Consider the following 26,772-nt stretch of genomic DNA (forward strand, 5'->3'; position numbering starts at 1 on the left):
GCGTGGATTCTCGTGCAGTGAAGGATTCGAATACTTGTCGTCACGTGCCCGGGCCTTTGTAACGCACGAACGGGGCTTTCTTGGCTCGCTTTTTCATTAGATTTTTTGCCGACGATATTCTTCAGCCCCGCACAGTCTGGAGCACATGTTTCTAAGAAATTGAGCCCCAAAATGTGCGTCTCTGGGATTCCCGAAGGTTCGCTCGAGCACTCTGGAACTCAAAAGTGTCAATACGACCACTCGTGCTCCGAGCTGAAAAGAGCGCTGGGAAAAAAATAGAGAAAGAGCGAAAAGGGGGCCTCGTCTAATTGCTTTTCTTTTGAAACGATGGAAAGCTTCGCCTCTCAAGACCAAATCCTCCAAAGTGGCCGCTCGTTTCTCGTCACAAAACCTTATCGCGAGACACTCTATTAATCGAATAATTAATGGAAAACAATCGATCTCGAGATGCATCGCATCATGCAGGGTTTTCGTCCCGACTACGAAGGAACACTGAATAAATATGCGAATATACACGCGTTGAGCAACAATCGTTTGATCTCCTCTGCGAAACCGCACTCGCAGCCATTTTCCCATTTCCCCAAGCCCCTCAAATGATCGATTTTTCAAAGTTAAATGTTCAAAGCTCCATCAAATAAAGTTGAGAAAAGAGTAAAGCATCCGACCGCGGCTTCTCGGTCATCATTCTTTATCGTTCATTCTTAATCGGTACAAGAATCGGCCTGTTGGAAAGACGATAGCGAGCGCATATGAGCAGACCGAGATAAAAGACTTTCGCTCGGACAAAAATGGTGAGTCAGAAGAGCAGACTGAAGAGCTAGCAGGAAAAGGAGAAGTTTCGTTCGCCTCCAGATACCTGTGTCGTAAGCCCTCGGAGAGCCCTAACGATATCTCGGCTCGTCCAGGCCTCAGATTCAATGCTGTGTGCGACACTGCATTTCGCTGTTCAAGATGACGTTGGCAGGACGCGGTGAGAAGATCGCTCGCGCGTGAGACCGCAAGGGAGAGTTTCAAGCGAGCCTATACCGGCTCTGTGTACAATCACTTTATGTACTACGTACCCGGATGATGAGAGTGTGTTCCCATGTACGTGTGTAGACGAAGCAGCAGAGGGCTCTCGACCGAGGGTAATGGAGTTTCTACGTCGTGGCTCCGTAATACTCGGAGATGAGGATACTGGGTGGCGAGATTCCCCGAGCTCGCGCGTGCCTCGATCGCTCGCCGAGGAATCGAATTCCCCGGTAATGGACGAACGGACACGTGGTTACCCAACCGGGGCTGTGTGTATGGGCCGCATTTCCGAGTGATCGATTTGTCGGATGACGTCCAACGACGTGTAAATTTTTACTCACGTTTGCTCGAAGAAAATTCATATTCGCGTTTTTTTCATCGTTTTTTTGTGAAAAATTAGTCCGCTCCATTTGGCTATTTTGAACTATCGAAGAGCCTGCCACGCGAGTTTCTTGTACGAGGCCTAATTGCGACGAGGTGGGATTCATTCGCGTTGAGAATTTCAATAAACTGCGCCGTCGCCATGGGACATCGATCGCTGCTCCACTGCGCTCGGCGCATTCGAACTTTGAATATTTATCAAAGATAATGGGATTCTTGCGAATTGGAAATTTGGTGGAATTCGACGAAAAACCGGAGAAACTATAATCTGAATAATTCAAGAGCACTCATATCAATATTCGGAGAAATAACATTTTATTAGCGAATATTGAGATCGCAATCGAGAGTCGTGAACGAAAAATAAAAAATTGAGTGAATAATGAAAATGTTTTGCTTCATTTCGCGCCAAGCCACCCTTACTGTGCAAATATTTTTACTCATACCCAAAGGATTACTCATAACGGATGTGGCGAGAGAAAGAAAAAGGGGACACGAAAGAGCGTCTCGACGTCTCGGCGACTATGCGGCAGCCGTCACTCTCGTGTATAGACACATTACACTTGACACGTATTTAAACGTCTCCGAACCGCAAAACGGTGACCGGATCGGAAGATACTTTCAATGTCGCGATCACACGATCGACAACCTCCGGAGCACAATATTACTTACGTAAATAAGCAATAACGATCCGTGACTTTCTCACTCACCGAGAAATTGGGCATAAAAAATCAGCGTTGGCTCATCAGAATAGTATTTCGAACAATTTTCTACTCGGTAAATCCATAAAAATAAAAAAAAGCCTGCAAAATGAGCTCCATTCATGAAAACCAACGAATTTGTGTGGCAAGACTAAATAAAAATGGCGCGATCGATACTCACTTTTCGCAGTTTCTTTCCCAAAAAGATGCTCGTATATTTAAGGAGTTTCGGTACAGAAGTATAAATATTAAGAAATTGATCAAATTTGGTGATAATGTTCTTCAACATCAAGTGCGAAGACACAATTTTTTTCAAAATTTTCTTCTACTCAGTTATCGAGTAATTACGCATTAAAGCAGATTTATTATGCCCGGAATGTACACCTATTTATATGGAAACGCTATATGCTTATACACGTGAACTTTAGTGATCAATTACTCGATAACTGTGTAGAAGAAAAATCTTAAAAACTTTGTATTGCCAAATTTGGCACTAAAGAATATGTTCACCAAATTTTATAAAATTCTGAACTTTTTGAAATTTTTTATGTTTTTAGCATCGTTTAGCATGGCAACATTGTATCGCCTGTGCCGAAATTCCTTAATGAAAGATTCGTCGTAAAAAATTTTCAAAGCATAATCAAAAACAGAATATCGAGAGAACGAAACGCTTTGAAGATTCTGAAAGCTCTGTCATGTTTGCAGCGTCAAGGAAAAGCAGGTGAAGCGGAGGAAGGATCAATTATCGAAGCCAGCCAAGCGTGGTGGAACACATCGATGTTGGTGCCCAGACTCGATACTACGACACGCATACACCCACATACGCGTGAATCGTACTCGTATAAGTAATGGGATTACCTTAATTAGCACGAGGAAATGAATCAAGTACGACGGATGGGCGTCACAGAGCAGTGGCAGCGGGGGGAATTTGTCAGTTTCGAAATCTCGAAAATTCAACGTGTCGGAATGGTCGTACCTGTATTTGAGGACGCGACGATCCTAATTTCGATTTTTGACACGTCCTCAAAGTAAGTTCTGAATGCTATAACCTAATTGCGGCTCTCAAAGTTTAGATTTGTGCTTAAGAGTTGAAAAAAAGCATGAAGTTATAGATTTTGTTTGAATCGTTTCCAAATTTTCTTGCATTACTTTCAACGAGCCTCTGGTCGTCTGCGTTTCTGTGTCAATGACGAAGAAAAGTCGACATTAAAGAAACGAGATTACGCTGTGAGAGAGATGATGGATTTATAGACAAAGAAACAATAAAAAAAAAGTGAAAAATAACAAGAATTGGATACCAGTGTTAAGGTCATGGGATCAAGTTTGATATTTCAGATCACGAGGTCACCTGCTGAAGGCCAACTTTTCTGGGTCTCCGCAAACTCGTTGACTCATCCGAGACGATTTTTCTATTCGAGCGAGCGCAACTCGCTCGAAATAATGGAGATTTCGAAGAGTATTAATACGATCCTGAATAATGAATAATTGCAGGCATGAAAGTCACGAGACTGCAGAAACTCTCGATAACGAAAGCGCAAAGCATGTGTGTAATTGTATCGTGACTCATTTCAGTGAATCCTACATTTTATCGTACATTTATTGCATATCATTGAATTTTTATTGAATTCAATAAGTGACCGATTTCCATGACACTGAAATTCGCGTCGTTGGAAAGCGTTGAATTCTTTCTTTGCTCCAATTTTCCTGACAATCGCCGAATCGGTTGAGGCTCGATTTTGGTCATTCGGAATCGCGATAGAACAAAATTTGTACAATTCTTGTTGGTCGTGCAACACCATTTCGATCTTTTAACTTCAAAAGCATGAATTTTTGGATCCAATGTACTTTTCCACTCCGGCACGTGTGCATTTAAGTTCAGTAAAATGTGTTTTGTTTTGTTTTTTTTTGCTCAGCGCAGTACTGAATGGCACCGTACGACCCGTTGCGATCGCCGATTAAGGCCTCGTGGTAATTAATACCGGTACTGCGTCGGGTGTGCAACTCAGTCTGGGGATAGAAATCGATACACCGTGTCCCGAGGGATATGGAATGAAACTCGAGATTCCGTGGTTCTCTATCGCGAAAGCTTCCACTTTTAGTGCATCGTAATTATGAAAGATGCGAGCATCGGGAGGTCTGAGAAGCCCCGGATTTCTTTTGGATTGATATATGAAAATCGATCGAGCCGAACTTTGTAGAGAATCGAAGAACATTGGGGCTTAAACAATTCTTCAAAATCTCACATTTATCATGAAAATAAAAAATCCTTGAGAATGAGCTTCAATGGCCTAAAACGATTTGTTTGTTGGACAGAATAATTCAAACCGTTGCAATTCCGTAGAACGGCATTAAATCGCAACCGTTGTCATCGGAGCTGCTCGGCGATGATGGCAGTGTGAGAGAGTGCAATGAACAATGATCGCTGCACATGAGTACCAGTCGAGCTTGGACGACGCTGATAAGCGACTCGAGTGCATCTCTCTTTTTTATTCATCACGCGCACTCACACCAATTCACGTGGATGCACTTGTCGCGACTAGAGTTCGTAACTGGCGACAGGAAGTCGTATCTGTCGTGAAACTCGCCATGACAACAAAGGAGCAACAACGGTGGCCTGGACCCGACTTCGTAGCGAAAATTACGCTCGCATAATCTCGCGAATTTTCTCATTTCCAAGATCCAATATTTCGTGGTTTTTATAGTCGAACTTCAAATTCCTATAAAATAGTGTGTGAACCTGTGATTCTCGATTGTCGCGAAATTCGTATTAAAATTCGGAAGAAAAACGACGCTGAATAAGTTTGCAACGTTGAAGTCTGACGATGAAACGAACGAAAAAAAGATTTGCAATTCACCAATTTTTTATTTCCGTCCCTCTCTCCGACCCTGAAGAATTCCCAATTATTACTTTTTAATTACGATTCATTATTCCGATCGAGTCTATTATCGTTACGGTCGAATATCGGGGCTGGAAATTCCATCGGAAAGGCAGTAAAATCGGACGGCGTAATCTATTATCTTTTCTCTCGTATTCTCCGAGCTTTTTCAACCGTTTTTTCCATCCCTCTTGGCTCACACGCCTCTTACCAGCTCTCCAAAGTAGCCATTTTTCCGTCTCTCTTTTCCTTTCTCGGAATCCCACTTGGTCTACTCGTTCTCTATACCCGGATATTGAATATCTTTTTTATCAAAGTTTTTTTTTCTTTTTTCCCTACTTTTCACCGTTTCTCGTTCTTCCTCTGCGTCCTTTGAACGCTCTGGCTCGACGGCACTATAACTCGAGACTCTTCATCGTCTCTCTTTACCGTTCAACGCTACTCGTGCCCCGCGCATAGGCTGTAAGAGACAAACTCATTTTTTATCCACTTCTCTGTGTGCCTTCAAAGCTTGTACGGAGCTTATTCAATGTGTTCCTTACTCAGAGCAACGGTTCAAGGGTGTGGACTCGTCAACTGAGCTCGAAGAGATCGCATAACATTTTTTCTTTCCTTTCTTTTGCTAAATTTTCTCATTTTCCTTTCGCGAGTTCCAACTCAATGAGAACATTTGAATCGTTGATGCATTGCCAAATTGGTCGTCAGGAGGGGACCCAAATGTCGTTGAATTCAAAATCGTCTAAAAGTGACGAAAACTTCTGTGTATCGTCACAGTTTTGGTGTGTGAATTGTTGAAAGATGAAAATTCGAAACTTTCCGTGAATTACAGTAGCGTACGTTGAAAAACGATCGGTAATAAAAAGAAGAAATTTCCACGCGATTCAACGATTTTGTTTGTCAAACTCTCGTCAATAATTCTCTCTCGCGACAAAGTATTCTATAAACGGTAAATGAAAAATCAAAATGGGTGCGACAGCGAAAAAAATCCTCAAAATATTGACCAAGTTTAATGGCAGGCAAAACGAAAATATCGACCGCATCGAACACTCTGACGTAACAACTTTCCGAAAGCTCTTCCCAGGTAATCGCGCGCGCAGTGTCGTCTCGCTTTCTGGAATTTTCCTCTTGTTCAAAGCGTCCGTTACAGTTTGTCACAGTTCTGGATTCGTGTAACTCGTGTGATGATTTTTTATCTTTTTTCCTCATTGTACCGTACGTACTCGAAGAGGCCTAACAGGGTGTTCGCCCGTGCACGAGCTAGTGTATGTGCGCGCTCGCGTAAACGTCCGCGTATTTGTAGCCGACATCCCGTCACGACGAGAGGCTTTCCATTTTGTTGAATATGACCGGGAGAGCTCGCGCCTCGCGCGCGTTATACGTGTTTTCCTCGTATAGGATCGCGAGAACCGTTACGAGAGTGACGGTGATGCGGTTATTTACCCTCGGCTCGTTTATGGTATAACAGGGAGACTTGCACATACGCGATGCACACTCGCGGTAAGAGTTGGCGTACACAGGATGTGCAGTGCGGCGAATCGAGCGCAATTTTGTTCAACAAATCGTCCGCAACGAGCGGTCCCGAACGCCCACGATGGAGCATCCTGATTTTTTAATGATCGTCCGTCCAGACAGTCCGTTGCGCCGCGAGAACGCCAATAATTCACTGTTCCGTAGCAACATTTTCATTAGAGTAGAAAAAAAAGGGAATAAGAATTGACCGTTGTATCTCTCTTGTTTATATCCAATTTTCCTTCCAGTTTTAAAATCAATTGAACCTTTGAACTTTCGCTGTAGACCGAATACTCCACTTCGCCAGCACCGCCCGAGGATCTAGCTGCGTAAATAAACCAATGTACGAGACACCGGACGATCGAAAGGGCAGTTTCCTATGACCCGAAAAATCCTCGGTGCATCACAATATCGCGCAGTTTGCGTATGCACTTTTTCAACGGAAATACGATCGCCTCGAGGCACAAGCGAAAAAATGGTTATTCTTTCGCGGTATATCGGAAAATTCGAGACGGAATTGAAAGCTTTGGAAAAAAATTCGCCTCGTTTTTTCGAGGATGTGCATTGGACGTAACCTGAAATCATTGTTTCGCGAGGTGATCTCTCACAAATTCCATTTCCGATTTTTTCAAATGTTCCTTTTTCATCATGATTTTTATTGGTGATTCCTCAAGGTGGAAACTCATTTGCAGATTACGAGAGTCCCGACGTGAATGCAGGACAATCGAATCACGCTTCAACGTTCAAGATCGTAATTGCCCTCCCGCAAAATTTTCTATCATCGTTCAATTACCGATAATAATTAACTCCTTTCGTCCAGAGAACGCGACACGCGCGGCATCTTTGATTACGTTGTCAATATACATTCCATACGAAAGCCACGCGAGTTTACACTTGAGTGAAAAAACTGCAGGAATATTGTTTACCGACGGAGGGTCGATAAAGCAGTTACCAGAATAGAGATGGCAGCACGATGTACCAGGACGCTTTCGATAAAAGATTTAATTAACAAGTGCAGATCGCAACGGAACGGCGATTGACGATTTTAGAATGTCGAACTTAAAAAAAAAATTTTACTTCATTTCTTCTGCCTTAGGTCCATCCATCCATTTATCTTTTCCTGTAATAGTTTTTGCAACGAAACGCACGAATTTGAGAATTAATCCTTGAGGCTAATGACAATAATCAATTGAATATATTGGACATAATGACGATTCAAGGAGAACTCGTTTTTCCTTTTTTATTATCGAAGCCATAACGAAATCATAATAATTCTAAACCCAATTATCCATCGAAGGAACGATTCCCTTGATCTTGTGCATCGGATAAAACTTTGTAGTCATTACGAAATTCCATTCAATTTATGTTTAGTATCAACATCGTAAATTTTTCTGGTCTCCGTTCAACGATCCACTGTAAAACGGAGAGGTGAAAATGTGTCGTTTTTGCAAGAGAAATTAGTGAGGAATTTGGAAAAATAATGAGGCCATCGCGTCCCGTTTGCAGTCAATTTTCGTTCTACATTGTAACACTGTCAAACACATGTGAACGACGAGCATGCTACCGTCGAAAATACGTATGTATGATGTTCATAAGATCGAGTTAGAGGTTGGAGAGAACGCGTTATATAGCGATGGGTAGGCATAACTCTGGCGAGAGGTGATATCGATTAGCTGTCGTGCATGCTTGTGCTCCTCGAGTCTCTTGTACTTAGGTCTGGACAGCATTGTCTCTCGTCTCGATATGAAGAGACCGAGCCAACCCACCAGTCCCCGAGACTCATCTCGCGCTTCCGGGAACTGATATTAAGCTCAGATTTTTCGTCAACGAAGGACAACGGGGGGCTTGATTTATTTTCCACTGGGATCAGCGACGTCTCGAGCGCGCGTGCATGCTCCATACTTTTGCAAATACTCTCCGTATAAATAAAGAACTCTTTGAGCTGATATTCGTCGGACTTTGGAGAACTGAGATTGGAGCGCATTGGCACAAGGTCGAGTCTAACGAGCTTACAGCACATTTAATAACTACAAGCCCATCAGCCTTTTCAACGAGCGCGTGTACCATAAATAGACTCGCACACGTATATTTGTGGAGAGGCAAATGTACCAGTATATATGCACAGGCGGATATACATTTGTGCAGCATTACGTGCAGTTACATTAATGCAAACGTACGACGTGACCCTGAACTTAATATCACACGCCGGCTAGATTTCTCGTTCGCCATATAGCAGAGACACGTAATTCAGATTATGTAAATATAGGACTCGCGAGGGTGCTGATATCGTGCTCATACTTTTACGAATTTCATGGACAATTCATTGGTATAAATCTGTATCGATGCTTTCATCTTTGGCCACGAAAAAAGGACTGACAACTGGCAAAATCAACTGCACTTTCAAGTGTTACGCATTCGGCGAAGCGACTAGCAGAAGAATTTGTCTGCGTCGGGGTGCGGATTTTTCATCACCGCATAATTATCGTCGTCCGTATTTTAGTCAGCGAATCTAAATTTTCCATTTCGTTTCTATGTATTTATTTGAAATTCCGAGGCTTTGCATTCCCGGAATTCATAATCGACAAAAATGTCAGTTTTTAGCTCTCATTTTCATGCCGGTTTGAGCGACTACGTCGCTTAATTTCGTCCAAAAATCAAACTTTTTCGTATTTTACTACGAATTCAAGGGCAGATGTATGAAAAAACGTGTACTCACAACTATCATGTCGGAAGGTTCAAGCACGAAGCATTCGTTGGGTCTCCTGGCGCTACCGCCCGTCCGTTTGCCGAAGCTGAAACACGAAATGGGAATGTTCCCTCGTTAATTATCGTCAACCGCACAACATTGGGGTATTATTAATCGTGGGCGAGAATCATAGTTTTAATGTATTCCTATCACGCACCGAACTCATTTCGTCTGAGTGAAAAAAAAAAAAAAAAAAAAAAATGACTCCAGCTCCGCGAAACTTCTTTCACATACGTAATAGCCCTCGCGAGACTGGTATGAGAGCAATGTTATAGAGAAGATATTAATTAACAGGTCCTGGAATTCATCATGAATAAATGACTTGCGAATAAGCATCGAGAATCGAGCTTGGTAAACAAGACACGTGCTATTACTTTATACAAATTGACGAAGCTTGTGACTTATTGTGACATTCGAAAATATTCGACGCTGAGCCATATCGAACACTTGGGCATAAATAATCGCGTATTCGTCTCTCCATTTGCTGAATAATTACGCCATAATTTACAAATCAATTATTTACCGTCGTTCCAGGTAGAATTTCTAGTACTAATTTAAAAAACAGAGTCAGACGTGAAAGCTGAATTCGAAAAAATTTTAAGACTCGTCAGTAAAATGGTGTAAAAGAAATAGCGATAATGGCCAATATTCGTTTTCGAAGTTGAAATATACTTGGGACAGTAATTTGCGCAGTACATTTGAAAATCTAATTATCCTTAATTATACAGCCTTAATTTATTTGGTATCATGATTGATGCGATAAAAGTGAGCATATTATTTGATAAGTCGTTGAAAGGCACATCGAAACGAAGAGAAAGTGGGGTTTGAAGAGGCGAATCGACCGCCTCCACAAGGAAAATGTTTCTCCTCCACGTGCGGGCGCGGTTCTCGCTTGTTTGTATGTCAGGACACGTGTCTGTTTTCGCTCCCTTTTTTATGGCGGTGCCGACAAGTACAATTTCGTTCTGCACGTTCTCCATCGCTGAGGGGTTGTTTCACGTTTTTTTTCCATATAATCACCCCTGAAATCGTCTGTCGTCCCTCTCCGTCGGTTCCTGCGACTTTAACAGTCAAAAATATCGCAAGGCTCGTGTCCAATATTTGAATGTTGAGGATGTTTATTACACGAGCCCTCGCAGCCCTCTCTAAGGGCAAAATATCGACTAAAACTAAGATTTTTCAGCCGGCAGACCTCCTCGCTCGAAATCCCCAACGACGCATATACCTCGCTCGAATATAACGTAAACATCCCTCATGTGAGACACGCACTCTAGGCTTGAATAGCGCGAGCTGGAAGACACAACGCGGTGTAGAGACCGAGGGGATTCAGGGGATTCCTTCCACCCCGTTATTGTCTCGGGAATTGAGTTCCCTGCCCTTCGAGAAAAATAAGCCTCGGTCAAGTATAAGGAGAATTATGCGGAGCACTGTGGATTTAATGGACTCGAGAGCTGCCTGCGGAAAGGGTGGCAAACGGAGAGAACGAAATAATGCAGAGCTCCGAAAGATTCCGGAATAATTCTGAAAAACGATCGAGCGCGCACGAGAGTTCGCTTTTTTCACTCTTCCCACAGGCACTTTAGGACGTGAAACGAATTCTTTAGCACGCACCGAAAAAAATTTGCGAAGTAATGCTTCTGCAAGTTTACTCTTAGTCAATGCGCAATTGTCACAACAAACGGTGCGCCGCTCACGCGAGCTCGGTTATTAAAAACACTCCCTATAATCGCCCTACCCTACGATTACCAGCACGCTCATCCAATCACGAAAATTGTAATGCCCTCGTAAAATCTATTTCCTTCTACCCAGGGAAATACTGGTGATTATACTAAAATAGAAGAATTCAGAGTTGCCCCCCGTGAACGTATATACACAAGAGACAATTGTGCGGTCGATTCAGACGAGAAAGAAAACTCCCCTTCGCCGCCGAACCTCCGTATTTGCCATTGATTCGTCTCGACATTTCGTACATCTCTCCAGCAGATGTTCCCCCTACGGAATCTGCGCTTTCAGCAAACTGACGGACCGCTTTTAGGATCGACGAGTATCCAGCGTTAACAGCCTCAATGGATATAGATATGAATCCACTTTGGACGAATGTATTGTACAAAAGTTACGTAAAAGTGCGCACAATACAAATACAATAAACATATATACTGCGCGGAGCTGCGGAGACACATTTTCTTCAATATTCCCCGAAACTCGTGCGCTCGCGAACTTGCCGCACAAAACAAGGGATGAAAATACGAGGAGCCCCGAGAAACTTTGCCGCAAAATGAAGAGTGACGAAATATATACGCGCCGAATTTAATGCATAGTCGAACGACATTTGACGCGGGGAAACTTTTCAGCAAACGTTTAAAAAGCTTTCGTCGCGTTCGCTCGCGACGAAAAAGCTTGAGGAAAACATGAAATTTTCATCATCCCCGCGACCAGGCCACTTCGCGCGTAATGGAGATTCAAACTTTTTTCAATGCTCCAGTGTGGTCATCCTGTAGAATCATTATCGTTCGTAACAAACCTGCTGAAACTTCCATTTCCACTCGAGCATTGTTTCGTTCGAAATGCCCAATCATACTGGCCAATGATTCTGAGGAAGGTTTCGCAACGAAATAAATGCGGGTCCAGAATCGCCGAAAAGTGTTCTGACTCCTGTGGAAAGTGTGCAGAACTTTTTATTCGATATACTTCCAATATCTTCGTGGAAAATTCAGTCTGTATTTCGTGTATCTCGTCAAAGCGAATTTTGCGGGATTTCGAGGGTCACCGGTTCCAACAACAGACGGGATTGTCCTATTCAATTCCATTATGCGGTCTCAGCTATAGATACGAGCACGTACGTGTAGCATTTCGTGAACAATATCGACGGAATAAGTGTTGCATCATAGTTGCCGTTTCATCGCCCTTCTGTTGGCGTATCGACGCCAAGGTTAAATCGGATCGATTTTATTCGCCATTCCAATGTTCCTAGTGGCCACCCCATGAGTCGTTTTTCTTCGTACATCCCATTACTTTTTCCACGCTCGTGTGTAAACATACGTACGAGAGCGAAGAGAATTGATCACTTGAATTCATAACTCGACACGGGGTTCGACGTTTGGATTGAAACATTGAATTATCACACCCCTCGCTCATCGCTCCTTGAAATATTGCGAGGATGAGCGATCAATATTTTCGCAGCTCCTGAAAATTTCACGCGGAAAAAAGTGTATTTCGTCGAGTAATGAAACGACACGGCGTAAGAACGAGCGTTATAGTGAAAGCAGAAAAAAATCGTTGGAAATATTGTTGCTCGATGAAAAGCGTCAACACTGTGAACGGCAGCTCTCGTGTCGCTCGAAGCTTTGAACACTCGTGACATGATTTTATCCCGCGAGCAGCCGGTAATTAGCCCGCCCCCTGAACGCGTTAAATCCACTCTTTCAAAAGCGCGTGAAAGAGACAGCACAGAGCACGTTCTATTTCGTCATAGAACGGATCAAGTTGATAAACCAGTCGCGCTGGTCGATCCTCGTCGAATCCACTCGCATTACCAAAATCATCCGATTCGTTTAGTACGCGAGATGAAGAGCATTCGCGCCGGGCGAGTCCGCACTCAGGCTAATGAACACTTTCATCGGTCCCTCGGACACGAGTCCTCGTCCGCGCGCACCGCACACGGAACCTCTAAATAAATTCCCCTCCGATGTACGCAGGCCGAACGTTGCTCGGATCGATTATCCGAATACTTCGTGCACACAGTTCGATTGAAATTCACGTTTCATTGTGCACGTCAGTGCGCTCGTTTGTGTATCTTTCCCAGCAGGGCAGCATGCGCGGAATAAGCACAAAAGGAGAAGAAAACGCTCGCGCGTTCAATTGCCAAACGGACGATAAATGCACCGCAATTTCATCAACGAAAAACGTGAAATAAATGAAAAAACAATGATCCTAAAATCTTAGAAAAATAATATTGTAAATTCGTCGAAGATCTCATTTCTTGGGGCTTTGACCGGATGCCGTGAGACTGTCCGCTCGGAGTTCGATTACAGAAATATGCGATCGTTCGAAGACATGTGAATTTTAAGTCGATTATGACTCACCAGACGGAGAATCTTCTGCGTGGAAACGCAGGTGGTGGCGGAGGTTGGGCACGATGCGTGCGATCGACGCTTTCGCTCCTGAGGGCCTGAACGGCTTTTGGCACAGCCCTTAACGGTTCCTGGGACGTACTTTTATTAGCGTTATTACCGAATGCCGCGGTCCCGCTTCCATTTCCTCCGTTGGCAACTCCCTCGCCAAAATTACCGATCCCACCCCCGTGGAAACTGTTCCATCTCCGAACAGGTCCACGAGCCGAGGACGAATTGTTCCCCCCTCGCAATTGACTCGTGTGTTTGTGCATTATTCCGCCGAATTATTAACACACGCATGAATTTATTGAGCGATTAACAGTTCCGCGATTCTTCAACGATCAACGCTTTCGGCATTTTCGTAAATCCTTCGTCGACACTCGCTCGATTCAACAACGCGAACTCGATCGGACGCCATTTTTATTTCACCTTTTGTTCCAACGAGATCAATTTCTTTGATCCTCTTCCGGATTCCTCGTCGCACGACAGTCGAGCGATCTCGCAATCTTTGAAAAGCCTTTATTCACTGGCACGTCCATTTTACTTATGTAAATACAAATATTCGTAGTTTCTTCCATCCTGCGTAGCTGCTGCGACAAAACTTAAAGAAATTTATTCTTCCGCTCATCATTTCGTAAACGCAATATATTTCGTTATATTCCCCGAGATCCAAGCCTTAAGAACCAGCTTCGTGAGCTTCCTGCCAAGAAGCGAGGGTGTTTAAAATCTCGCCAATTTTTAAGCTCTCCCCGCCAGAGCTCGTGGCTGATTAATTCAACGAATTTTTATCATATTAATTTGGCGCGTACACTCGGCCAATAGTATATGCACAAGCTTCTTATCATTCTATACACACGGAGGAGCGTAGAACGCGGATGATGTTTGTTCGACGATGAGAAACGCGGTAGTACACGGTGCTCTCGTAAGGACGCTTCACTGATAAATACGAGACTGCGACGAGGGCCGTCGCGATAGAGGAAGAGTGGGAAGCTCGAAGATACGCGAAGAAAGATTTCTGGAATCGTTTTATACACATGTATATTCAGCGTAGTACCTGCGTATCGTCTGGGTCGGAATGGAAGAGAAAAAATTGCAAGAGCAGCACTTTTGGTCCCTCATCGGGGTTTTATCGTATCAAGATAAACACAGTTCAGCACCCGTGGTCTCGACTTTGTAATTCGCGGAGAGCGATCGAACGCTTGTACCAGGAAAACGGAGCGGTCCGCGCTCTTAAAAAAAAGAAAAAGACGAGACGAGATAAAGCCCATCTTTCGAAATTCCTCGCTCAAGGAATAGGCAAAAATTGATTGTACGAGAACAGTCGAAGGAGAAGTATCGGAGATAAAATTGCGACGCGAATGTTCTTTTCATAGCGGCTCGGAATTTAACGATCTATCACTGCGAGGACGTAGAAAAAATGTAACAAAACGGCAGGAAGCGTAGCCCGGAATAATGGGAATGAACAATAGTCATTGAAATGGTCTATTGATACGCAGTGTATTTATAGATTTTTCCATTTTTGTATACTTATGGGGTAGCGAAGGAGAGAGGGTGCTGCTCTGGAATAAAAGTACCGAGTTAAGCCAAACGAGGCTGAACAAGGTGATATTTACGCAGGGAGGAGAAGAGGGATGGGAAAAGGAGGAAGGAAGTGAAAAGCAACACAGTGAGATCGAGTGGGCTGCTAATGGAGAATCTAGTCCGTTTCCTTCTGCCTCTTATTTTCGCTGTCTCTCTTGCTCGCTCTCACTCGCAGGCGCACCAACGTTCATTGATATTCACCAAGCTCTCGGATCCTCTTGAGCAGGGAACACGCTCGAGCATCTCTGCTCCATTCCCGGGGGTCATATATATATTTAAAGTTTATTATACAAGAGCAATGTCTCTCCTACTGCTACGCCCTCACAACGCCCTCTCGCGTTTGCATTTGAATATTTTCTCTTCTGCCACTCTCGCCCGCATATTTTTTCCATTCTCTTTCGCTTTATTCGTACGTCACGCACAATTTTTAATATCATCCGCATAAGCGTACAGAGCTTACTCAATATATATATATATTTTTTTTTAACGAATATTCAAACTTTTATATTTATACGAGATCGCGAGCGCTGACGGTCGGATTTTGCGTAATGGGGTATAAAATTCAAGAACAAGAACGGAAGAACCGAAAAAACCGAAGGAAGAAAATGAAAGAAAACAATGCTGGGCGACTAATTTTGTGCGCGGGAATCGATTTCCCTTACGTATTTCCGACAGTTCCGCACACGATATCGATGCTCCATTGTGAAGAACTACTCGTTATTTACGGACCATAATATTCGAGAATGGAATAAATACTATGCGAGATAATGGCTTTTTGTTTGCGGCCATTTTTATTTCAATTTTCTTTCTCCTACTTTTCGAATCGTCTTTTCTAGACTCTGCTTAATTTACACACCATGTTTTTTCACGAGGATCCCGGATTGCCTAATTCGCGAAGAGAGTTTCAAAATAATTGAAGGGGAAACAAAGAAAAGAGCGAAATTGCATTAGTCGGGTAGAGACTTGAGAATAAATTTCATTCTCGGTATGTCGAGACTTTCGTAATTCGTGCTGAAGCACGAGGATACAAAATAGAGACCGAGTATGGTGCGGCGTGTATATAAATTGCACGTAGAAATACCTGGCGCAACGAAACTTTTCCCAACCCGGTGTGTTATCTGACCGGTAACGTGGCAGAGAGTTCTGACAAGAGACGCTCGCAAAAACCGATACTCGATGTCGAAGGCGCGCGCTACCAGCAGCAGGTAGTCGGGCTGCTTTATTGTAGTTAACAGAAACAACTCGTAAACTGCAAACGAATTTCAAACCTGATAAAACGAACGAACGCGTGTACTCGCAAGAAACAAAAGCAACGGCTCTTCAAGAAAGGCTTTGACAACAACAAAAAGGAGTTCCAGAAGTGAAATCGCACGATGAAAAACTCAAGGGTGACATAATGCGAAAATTTATTGCATGTGCGCCGCGATTATTAGCGCCATGAAAACTTCGCGAACATAGCGTTTTTTACTATGCCATTAAACAACGATTTTGAAATATTTTCCTCATCCCCCCCAAGAGAAATTCCGCTTCTAATAACCCCCGGTGATTGTACGTTCAACGAAAAATTATAAGATTAACGCTCTTCCGCGATTTCCTCCCATCAGGCCTTTTTCACTTGGATAGTTAAAAAGAAATATTCAACTGGTCTGTTCGCATTCATAGCTCGAGGAAATGTCTTTTGAGGAACGGGACTCGCTCTGAGAAGTATACGCCGTGTTGAATGGCCGAAGGTAGCACACGTTATAACTAAACGGTAGTGAGGCCTCTCTTCAGCGAGGTACGCGTATGAAAATTATCTTTACAGCGAATGTTAGCTATTCACGATCTCGTTGGGTCTAATGAGAAGGGTACGCGTGAAAAATCCACGGAATACACTTCACCGTGCGCGAATGTACACGTACATTGTACGGGAATGAGGATTACTTCGTCATCTACGGAATAGATCATTTCAATTTCCAGCGAGATTCCTGAAGCGTGTCTTCCGGTGCAACGATCTCAGAAACAACGGCAGCACGCTTCGTTCGGCGCCAGAGACTTTTCTGCTCGCCGATATTGCATATTGCAACGTTTCCCTGCAATCGTATATATGTTGCACTTTAATGTGCTCGCGCGCTACATACGCGGAGATAAAAACAAAGTTGAACAGCAGCGAGCAATTATCCGGGGCTCGCGTAACGTAACTTCGGGATGGGCAGTCCGATTTCGTGGAATTTCTTGTTACGCGCGTTTACGCTCGTGCGTGGAATTATTATTATTATCGGAATTATTGTGACGAGAAAGAAAATTTGACGGAGACAAGAATCAAAAGAAAAATGATGGAAATGGCTCGAGAGAAAATGAGCACGTCATACTCCATCGAAAAAAACGCTCGTAGGTGGAACAGATGAAAGATCGGGCACTTTATACTCCGCACTTGGCCGCGGACCGTTGGATCTCTCTAGCGTATACGCATTGTCCGACCTTCGCGTGGATAAAGAAAAAGGGAAGCATAAAGACGAAGAGTTTTACGTGGGCGGGTGATGAAACGAGCTACACGAAACGAAAGCTGCGCGTATGTTTATACATAGACACGTAATGCGGGGCGAGGGCGATGCGAGAAAAAATAAAAACTAGTACAGATATTACGAAAGCGTTGCGACGTTCAAGTACCGAGTAATCGATCACTCTTTTCATCATCGACGTCACCGATGCCGGCTAATGGCTCAAATTTGAGGATTGAATACGTGAGAATGAGATCGCAAGGGGAAGGAGAGTCGACGAATCATTCGGTATACGTGTGCGATATCAGAGATGGTTCTGAGGAATAAAGTTCGATCGAGATAGAAAAAAAGTGAGAAAATCGAAACGACGTTTTCGGAAGAGTCGTCGTCGACCCAATGAATTTTAATGGAATACTTTAGGAGCTCTGCGCGTATAAATAATTGAACGCGAAAAGGTCAATTTATGGTAACGAAAAAAAAAACGGGCGATCGCTCGCTGACCGCGGTGCTATAAATTATGTAAAATGTATACAGAGAAATGATCATGGTACAGAAGAGGGATCGTTTGTTCGAAAACACACAAGACGCAGGAAAATATGTGGACCGGGTTGAGAAATGGGAGACAAAAATCGTCGTTATTTTTTTCGACTTTTTTACTCCTTTCAACCCTCCGACAGATGAGCTCGCGTGTGTTGCTCGTTTCGAGCTCTCCTCGTGAAATTTGCACGCATGCAAGAGACTCGGAGGAAGAAAAGACCAGAATTGGCTCTTCCGATGTATATACGCTGAGAGTGACGAAAAAAAAAGTTGCTCCGGTGCCGAGTCTCTATTGTGTGCCCTTGCGCGTACACGAAGGTAGACTCTAATTCCGCTGCTGGTATAGGAAGACAAGATTTTCTTCAAGTGCGAATCCCTCACACACTCGCACGAAAAAACCTCCGTGACACACGGCACGGTTTGTATAAGGGTGACGTCGCGTTGTGCAGGAGGAAAACGCTAACGAGCCACGTTCCCATCGTGCACCAACTTTGTGTGCGCTCTTTCGCTCTGTGTAGCTCTCCTTTTTTCTCCATCTTGGCACTTCGCACAAGTCTATTATTTCTATTTGTCCAGGATAAATAAATCGTTGGAACGAGAATTGAAAGACTGCGTAGCAGTGGAAAAATTCTCAAGCGAATTCGCGAAAAATTCAAATCGCTTTTACACGCTTTTTGGCGAGGCGGGAGTTTTTCGACATTCATTTCGGCCAATCATTTTTTTCAAATTTTTGTAGACTATCGCCATACTGAAAAAGAGCGATTTTTTCTGAATAAGATGGACGATTCCAGTAGAAAACTGTTGAGTATTTTTCCACGAATTCCTATTCGATCTGCGCCTCGCGATTGATTCGCACGTAAAATGCACACGAGAAATTGACAGCGGACAATGGAGAATCTGAAAGGGAGTTGAAGTCGTGTGTGAATGCGCGTGAGCGCGCGTGTGTGTGCGCGCTGAGGGTTAAAAATGAATGAAATCTCATAGTCATTCGATTGTATAAAGGTATACGAATGAAAAGAGGCAGAAGCGGAGAATTGGGAACGAGTTCCAATTTAGCGCGTGAGAAATTTTTCGGGCGGCTCCAAAATTCGCTGGCATTTTGAGCCGGTGGCCAACGGAAGAGACAGAAAGACAGAAGACCTTTTTCATCGTCCGCAGGTGACTAAAAAAAAAGAAAAGAAAAAAAAACGGGCATGTAGTTGGCCCGGAGCACGAGAACACCGGTCGCGACGAGCGAAAAAAAAACACCTGCGAATCCCCGCGGGAGTGGACGCGCAGCGACGAGTGCGAAATAGCCGAACACGAAATTCGATACGTGCGTGTGCGAGGGGAGTTACACACGCGAGACAATTGCCAATAAGTAGATGCATGTTCGCTGCACCATTTGGTACTTGACACGCGTGTATGGCGCAACATTTAATTCCTCACCTCCCCCCCTCTTCATTTTCGTTGCCTCGAATAGCTGCGACTGAGCTCTGAATTCGTAAGAATTTCGATAGCAGGCGAACGTCATGAAAAATCGAGGCAATTGTTCGAAATTCGCGAATGATTTTTCGGTCCGAAATTTGAATGACGGTTCCTTGAGGATCTACAAAAAAAACGCGAAAACGATCGAAATACTTTGAAGCGACGATCTCCCCGTTTGAATTTTCTTAAGTATAGTACGACTGTGTGAATGAAAAAGATAAAATGCAGAGACCGTTGAATATCCGAGTATCGTTTTGTGCGCGATGCAATCGCGCCTCAACGCTCATTCTCGGCTCGCTTCTCCGCGCTCGACTGCCTCGTCTCCTTCTCGCATATAGCAACGCATACTACGCTTTGTCGGTGCCGGATTTCACCCCCTTGCACTTCCCTGCAGTAAATTCCTTCTCTTTTTTTCACCCTTTCTCCCTCGGAGCCTTCCGCATCCTCCTGTCTACCGTTTCTGCCGCATATCCGCGCTTTTCACGATGAAAAGGCGGCTCCGGTCTCTCTCTCTCTCTCTCTCGCTCCATCCCATTCAGCATAGTTAAAGCCTAAGCCCCTGCGCGATACCGTAGCTATAGCACATAATATATCTGTCATAATTTATGCAACCGCCTATTTCAGCCCGCCGGCCACTTAATATACCCTCCTCACAAAATCCCCCTGCGCGCTCAAGCGCTATGCGAGGAAGAGAAGAAAACGCGGGTGGATTTTCCCTCCTCGTCGTAGCATAACGATCATGAAGATCGAGTGGAGCCCATTTTTAACTTCCGACCCCCACTCCAAGCCGGAAAAAACGAGTGGAGTTATGCGTTTTTTCTTCGCCGCGTGCTCTTCTCCATACTCCAATCCTTTTATTCCACATTCGCTTCATCATTCAAGCCTGTCTTGAGAAAAAAAAGTATCATTGAGAGCATTCTTTCTCGTTATTTTTGTATCAATCGATAGAAATCTCTCAAACACTCACTTCTCTCTAGCGATCCAAATTTTTTTGAGATTACTCGTTAAACTTTTCTGTCAGTTGTCATGATTTCGGAACCGGGGCACTCACGAGTCCTAACAGCATCACGAGGATCGATGGTATCAAAAGTGCAAACTTTGGAAGCAGGTGCTACGAAAAATCTTCTCTTTTTAATATCGTTTTATTTCATCTTAATTAGTGAATAATGAAAAAAAAAAAGGTTTCGAATTGTCCATTTATTTTTTCGGTCAATCGGTTCATCGTATTCATTGTTTCCCAAGCTCTCCTCGATTCCAAAACGAGTAAAGTCGATGGTCCACAACGTCCAAGAGTTTTAAAGGGTAAGTTTAATAACCCATAATTCTAGTACGAGAGTTGCGAGATAATTTCAGAGCCGCCGCACACACTGTAATATTTCCCACATCCGTACAGAGGCCTGCTGCAGTTTGAGTTACGAGGTCGTTCATTGAAAAAGTGGCTGAAGCCTCGCATGCCTCGTTAAGGAGATGCGCCCTTGTAACTCACGTGGCGTCAATGTATTCATGAAGCGAAGTTAACATTTTCGGCTCGGACGTAATACTCGCATCAAAGGTGCATATATTTTCAAGCAGATCGAGAATGTAGGTATACACGGGCACGTGTAGAGATATATGCGTATGTACATGAAAATTGAAGCACGTCATAGTTATGTGCCAACGGATATACGGGAAGGCGCGAGGTTCTAGCAAACGAAAGGGCCGAACTCGCTTGAGCGGAGACGCCAATTTCATTCTGCGACGCGTCCTTTTCATTGGCCAGATGTCAACGTATGATGCACGATTGCTTCGGAGAATCAGGTTAATGGAGGAGACTCGTGCGCGGAGCTCTAATGGCCATAAAATTTCGCAGGTGCTCATGCAGGGCCCAACTTATGTGTGCGCGAAAACAAATGCATGTATGTGTGCAGGCTCGAATATGCCGTTATACTATATAGACACGAAATTGTACATTACGATCTCGGCTTCTCGCCAAATTGAACGAAAGTCTCAAAGGATTTTCGCCGAGATGCGCCGCTGCGCCTTCCAACGCAAAGTATAATTAAACTTTTGAATGAATCGTACGTTCTCTCCGGGGTACGACTAAAAATTTAATTGACAGTTGTTCTCTCCGGCATGATATTCTCTCAGTCGAATTCGTCTGAAGGCGAGAGAATTTCGTTTTCCATTGATGCCTTTATCTCCGGTGATTCGCGACGTGTTTTGAAGTTCGCGTATACGCACCGTTCGCTCTTTAGAGAAATTCTTCCTCTTGCGAGCGACGAGTCTAATTTTTATGGCCAATTAGGCCAAGAGAATTAAAATAATTACACATTTATCTCAGAAGAAACGAGAAATCAGCGAGAAAATATTTACGATTTCTTTCAATTTACGGAGAATTGAGCGATAACAGAGACGCATTCGCGTTTACACGCCAACGAAGATGCGGACTTTGGTACCGTTACTCATTAATGTCGTGTTAACAATGAATTTTAGCATCATAACTTATAGTCCGGTGAAGTTATTCTTGCTCTTGAGCAAACACAATAAACTCGACATTGAATTCTATTACGTTGCCCCCCGACGATGATCAACATTGGAATTATCTTTCAACATATCCCCTATTTGTCGTGGAAGATCTAATAATATTTACTCGTTCTATTAATAATGGAGGATAATTCGATGAATTTCGCATCGAACGAGCTACCTCGAAGGTTCAGAGCGTACACACCGAGACACGTATGCATGAATATATGCGCGACAGTGAAATGTAGTGTTTTTCCGCCAAGTATCAGGACTCGGTCGAGTGAACCTTATGGCACCCGAGAGGCAGAGCAGAAGAGAAAATGGGGAGGAAGAGAGAGCGAGAGTCTGCGCTTTAGCGATATAGTGGCTCTCGAGGGATGATGACCAGAGTGCGAGAGCGATTGGCAAAGGTACGAGAAGCAAAGCGGGGGGGAAAAATATGACAAAAGAAAGGGAAAAACAAGAGACGAGGAGAAAGCAGGTTGGAAGGAAAGGCGCGTTGGTTTACGAGAACTGGATCCTCTCTATAACGCTCTACTCATTTGTCAACGTGCGCAGGAAAATCTGAACGCTCTCCAATAATAACCACCCACACACTCGTCAGTGGTGCTCAATCGATTAGCGAAACTATTCCCGAATCCTCCTCAAGAATATTATTCAACGTCTTTCATAACGAAGAGCCTGCTCTCGGGATCCTCCACTCGATACGACGTTGACGAGCGTTAATCGAATTTGAGAAGATACAAAAATACGTGAGCTGTGATCGGCTGTTCTATATGGAGGGAGACGAGGTTCCATTAGAGTTTCTAGCTTCATCGTACACGTCAATGTTTTCGAATATCTTTGAGCTAGGGGAGTCAAAAAAACATTGATATTCGATAAACTTGCCCGGGGCGGAACTTGATTCCTACACGTGCGAAAATTTAAACTGGTTCTGGCCAGATGAGTTTCGATAACGTCCTTGCCAGATTCGTTCGGACGGAATAATTAAGACGGACAGAGGAACATTAGCTGAAGGGGCCGGTAAAGAGGCCATCGGAGACTAGTTTTGCTTCGTTTTTCGATTAGCAACGCTAACAATTTCGTACGAAAAAGAAACTTTTTCATTCGTACATTCGGCGAGAGATCCAATTAAAATAATGAGCGAGTGTGTAGCAGGGCGAAAAAATTGTATTGGAACACGTGAAATTTCACGGTACTCATTCCTTTTTAATTTTTCACGAGTATCCATATTTTGAGATCTCGTTAGTCAATAATTGGGAGTTGGCGCACCTTTCGGACTGTCGACGAGCGGTGGTTTTTTACTTTTATCACGAATAGATGAAAAATGCTATGACGTTATTTGCATAAACAACTCAGTTCCTGAGATACGACATGGAGAGTCCTCGGTGCATCGATAGCTCGGAGTTTCGAAAGACAAGCTCGCTGCAGCACACATTTGAGTGAATGTATCTGAACGTATATGACCGAAGACGCAACGAAGAAAAAAAGACTCTCAAGAGGATCGGCACAGCTCTGCTACGCGTCGACGAATACAGTGGGAAATTTCATTGGGAGATCCGGCAAATTTGATGTTTGCGAAATGCCGAGAATCGCAACGTGCCTCGCCGGTGAAGTTGAAGAAATTTAACTGACGCATGAGCCTTGATAAATTGTGCGTTGAACGTTTAGTCGACGGCTGCAACATTCGATCGCATAATAAATTATAAAGCGAGCGATAAGTGGTACGGAGCAGATTTCGCACTCGACTCGAGGTTTATAGATCGTGAACCATTATTTTAACCTTCATTTTACCAACTTTATTTCTTATTGAAAAGTAAAAAACGATGATATTTGCACGCGACGTGAACGATGATCGCGTGTCGCGAATTTCAAAATCACCAATTACCTCAACTCCTTCATCGTTAGCTTCAAAAATGGTAGGCGGTAAAACAAAAAGTGTGTATACAACTCGAGGAGAAAGTGACACGAGAAACTTGGGACGTTTCAGCGCGTATCGTTAGAACACATTATTTTTTTCCGAGTTTGCCTCGCTATAAAACTCTATTCGTACACGGAACTTCGGCCTGCAACGTGTTTCCAACGAAATCCTGTTCAATTCAATTAATTGCGAACGAAGAGTAATTCCAACACAGAACGAGAGGCAGAGAGAGAAAATCAAGTTATAGTTTGAGAGAAAAAACGTTATTATAGTCGCTCCAATAACAACGTTACGTAAACGATTACTTTTTTCACAATACAATTATAAATTTCGCAATGACTGTCGCTAGGCAAACGTAACATTCGGCAGTGAATTTCCGGATGATTTTCAGTCTGAATAAAATATCAACTAGTAAATTGAGGAATTTCATATAATAAAAAAACTTTTGATCGCACGAAGCGATTGTTTTATCGATTCTTAACTTCATAAGGAAGTATAAGAATAATTATAGCCTCGTAACGGGAGTTATAGTTAAGTCGTTAGGTTATGAGGAACCTTAAACGTCTGTAAATACTTTTTTTACACCACCCCGTCGTATAAGTTTAACGTCACTTTACTAATATCCCCGCGTTTTCATGAGATTCAAGACAAAAGATATGGGATAATCGGGTCGATGAAAGCGATCTTACTTTGATGAGTTTCGGTTCACGAGCATCGTCAGAAATGAAAACTTTTGCTCTGTGACTCGATGTAAATCTAATAATGAATATAAAGAAAAGCAATGAAAGACTTTGAATATTCAATTCGGTTCGAAAAAGTATGAGAATGTTTCAACACACTGAGAATGATTGTAGAAAAAAAAGCACGAAAGTGTAAAGTCTCGTTGATGTTTGTCGCATACATTGAAAAAGGAGGGTCAATTCGGTTGGATTTAGAGAGATCATCGAGGGCAAATGTGGAGTAAGATAGAATGAAAAAAAGTTGGCGATAGCGTGAAAGTGAAAAAGACGCAAAGAGAAGGGACGAGGCCGAACGAAAGTCTCGGAGCACGCGACGCTCGCGAGTTACTCTATATTGCGATTCGCACTACGAAAAGGGCGTAATTCGTAGAATTTCACGTTTGCGAGGAGCCTCCGAATACGCCTTTTTGTCTGCTTAAAATCGACAGAGATTTTTATTTACGTATACGTAGATACACGCAGCTATATATTTTCGACGTTACAGCTCGATAACGATCCAGAGTTTGCTACTGGAACTTGGCCAACGATACTCGACAGCAGGAAAAATACAAACTCTCGATTCGTTCAACTTCCGGGATTACAGATATACAGAAACACTTGAAGCACTCCCTCATAAATACATGGATTCGCATGGCGGAGTTTCTAACCGATGTACAGCATTTTTCACATTCGATCGACCGACCTTTCACCCTCGTATAAGTTAAAGTCACAGAAAAGATTTATTTCAATTTAAATTTTCCGAATAATCTACGATTTTATCGGAATTTAGTAACAAAAACAGCGGCATTTCCTATTTTAGGTATGAGAGAAGTTTAAATTTACTGACAGAACGAACGTTCGTTCGATAATGAGGATGCGAACTTTAATGAAGTAAGCAAATACAATTACCGATTTCGATGAGAGGAAACGAGTTATTCGAAGTTCAAATGTCGTTGAGAATTAATTTGACCTTTAAATTGTCAAGTGAAATTGCGAAGGTGAATTCCGCGGAGAGGAGCTCGAAGGGGCATGGAATTTTTCGTGAAATTCACGGTTCGAATAGCGCAAACACGAAATTTCGTTTCGAAAGGTGTTTCATGAATCTTTTGCGGTGTCAGTTGCAGCTCAAAGGGCATGCTGCCGTTCGCCGTGCCCACACGATGTTGTTATAGACGGTGAAGTTCCGGAGCGACGGAGAATCTCTCTATCGAAAACTTACTCTCGTGACTACTGTGAGAAAGTGCAAATGATATTTCCCTGAGCAAAGTTTGTCTCAGAAGTAACGAGGAACGAGAGACGAATAACGCTAACGCAAAAGTCCGAGGGAGTTTTCGAGATTGTGCGTTATATGTGGGAGTTCAAGGTCCAAAGTAATTTTCGTCGGAAAACTTTGGCTTTTCCGGCACGGCCGTTTGTGCTTCGTCGCTCCGCAACTTGGGGGAGAAATATTGTATGAAAAACAGGTGCAGGAAAATGCGCACTAAAATCTGTTAATGCGAAGAAAAATTCAATGAATTTCGTTAGAATGCGACGTATTCGAATTAAATTAAATAACTCTTTCACCGTCGAAACGCTTTTTCATGACTCCGTGACGTCACTGGAGGTAAAAATCCTCAACGAAATATTCGTTTTTTCAAAATAATTAAATTCGGAAGAGATTTTAACGGCGGAATGTCGAAAACATCGCAGCGACACAGGACGCGAGCCTCCGAGCTTGCACACGCAGCCAACCGAATTCTCTCTCTCAAATCGACGAATCGATTTGGCATATCCAGCCAGTGCGAACGCCGCCACAGCCTACAGCCAATATCCAGCACGCCGTTCGTAAATACTTCAGCTATGTAAGCGCGGGACGTACATAGCAGGCTACTGGAATGACTGGATTCTGTTCTGAACACGAGCCGCAAAACTGGTGCATCAGAATAGTATCGAAACGTAGGCAAATCTATGCAAATCTATAAAAGTAGTTGACAATCGTGCAGGATCAATTTTACGGGAGTCCACGATACCGGTTATGCGCGATTTTTCAAACAGCTCAAATTTCTTATTATTTAGAGCTGCTGCTTCGATCTCGTGGGCCTGGGCAAATACCATTCGCCAAATGGATACATGAATCATGGTGCTTTATTATTGATGTAATGTAAAAAGACACGGGATAAATGCGTACAAGTGTATATGAAAGAGGCGAAAATCGGTGTGCCTGTATAGTCGCTTTTAGAACGAATATCAGAG

At 43.3% G+C, this 26,772-nt stretch overlaps 1 protein-coding gene and 1 long non-coding RNA gene across 9 annotated transcripts in view; one reads left to right on the top strand and one right to left on the bottom strand.

Annotated features, from left to right (window-relative positions):
• LOC122408710 (rap guanine nucleotide exchange factor 2-like) overlaps positions 1–26,772 on the bottom strand; it is a 138,620-nt gene that overhangs the window by 38,977 nt on the left and 72,871 nt on the right. For 4 of the 8 annotated variants that reach the window (XM_043415682.1, XM_043415678.1, XM_043415674.1 and 1 more), the window contains exons 2-3: positions 13,304–13,923; positions 9,192–9,267 (exon numbers count right to left, since the gene is read on the bottom strand). In XM_043415682.1, the coding sequence (XP_043271617.1) occupies positions 9,192–9,267; positions 13,304–13,605 (378 nt within the window). In that variant the 5' untranslated portion in view covers positions 13,606–13,923. Of the gene's footprint in view, positions 1–9,191; positions 9,268–13,303; positions 13,935–26,772 lie in introns of all 8 variants that reach the window. The other 4 variants (XM_043415677.1, XM_043415681.1, XM_043415676.1 and 1 more) reach the window with 3 other exon arrangements.
• Positions 1,747–4,841, top strand: LOC122408712 (uncharacterized). Its single transcript, XR_006260518.1, has 3 exons — positions 1,747–2,166; positions 2,796–3,118; positions 4,009–4,841. It is a non-coding gene; the product is annotated as an uncharacterized lncRNA (long non-coding RNA).

The sequence above is a fragment of the Venturia canescens genome, chromosome 4 (assembly GCF_019457755.1).
Source record: "Venturia canescens isolate UGA chromosome 4, ASM1945775v1, whole genome shotgun sequence".
NCBI lineage: Eukaryota > Metazoa > Arthropoda > Insecta > Hymenoptera > Ichneumonidae > Venturia > Venturia canescens.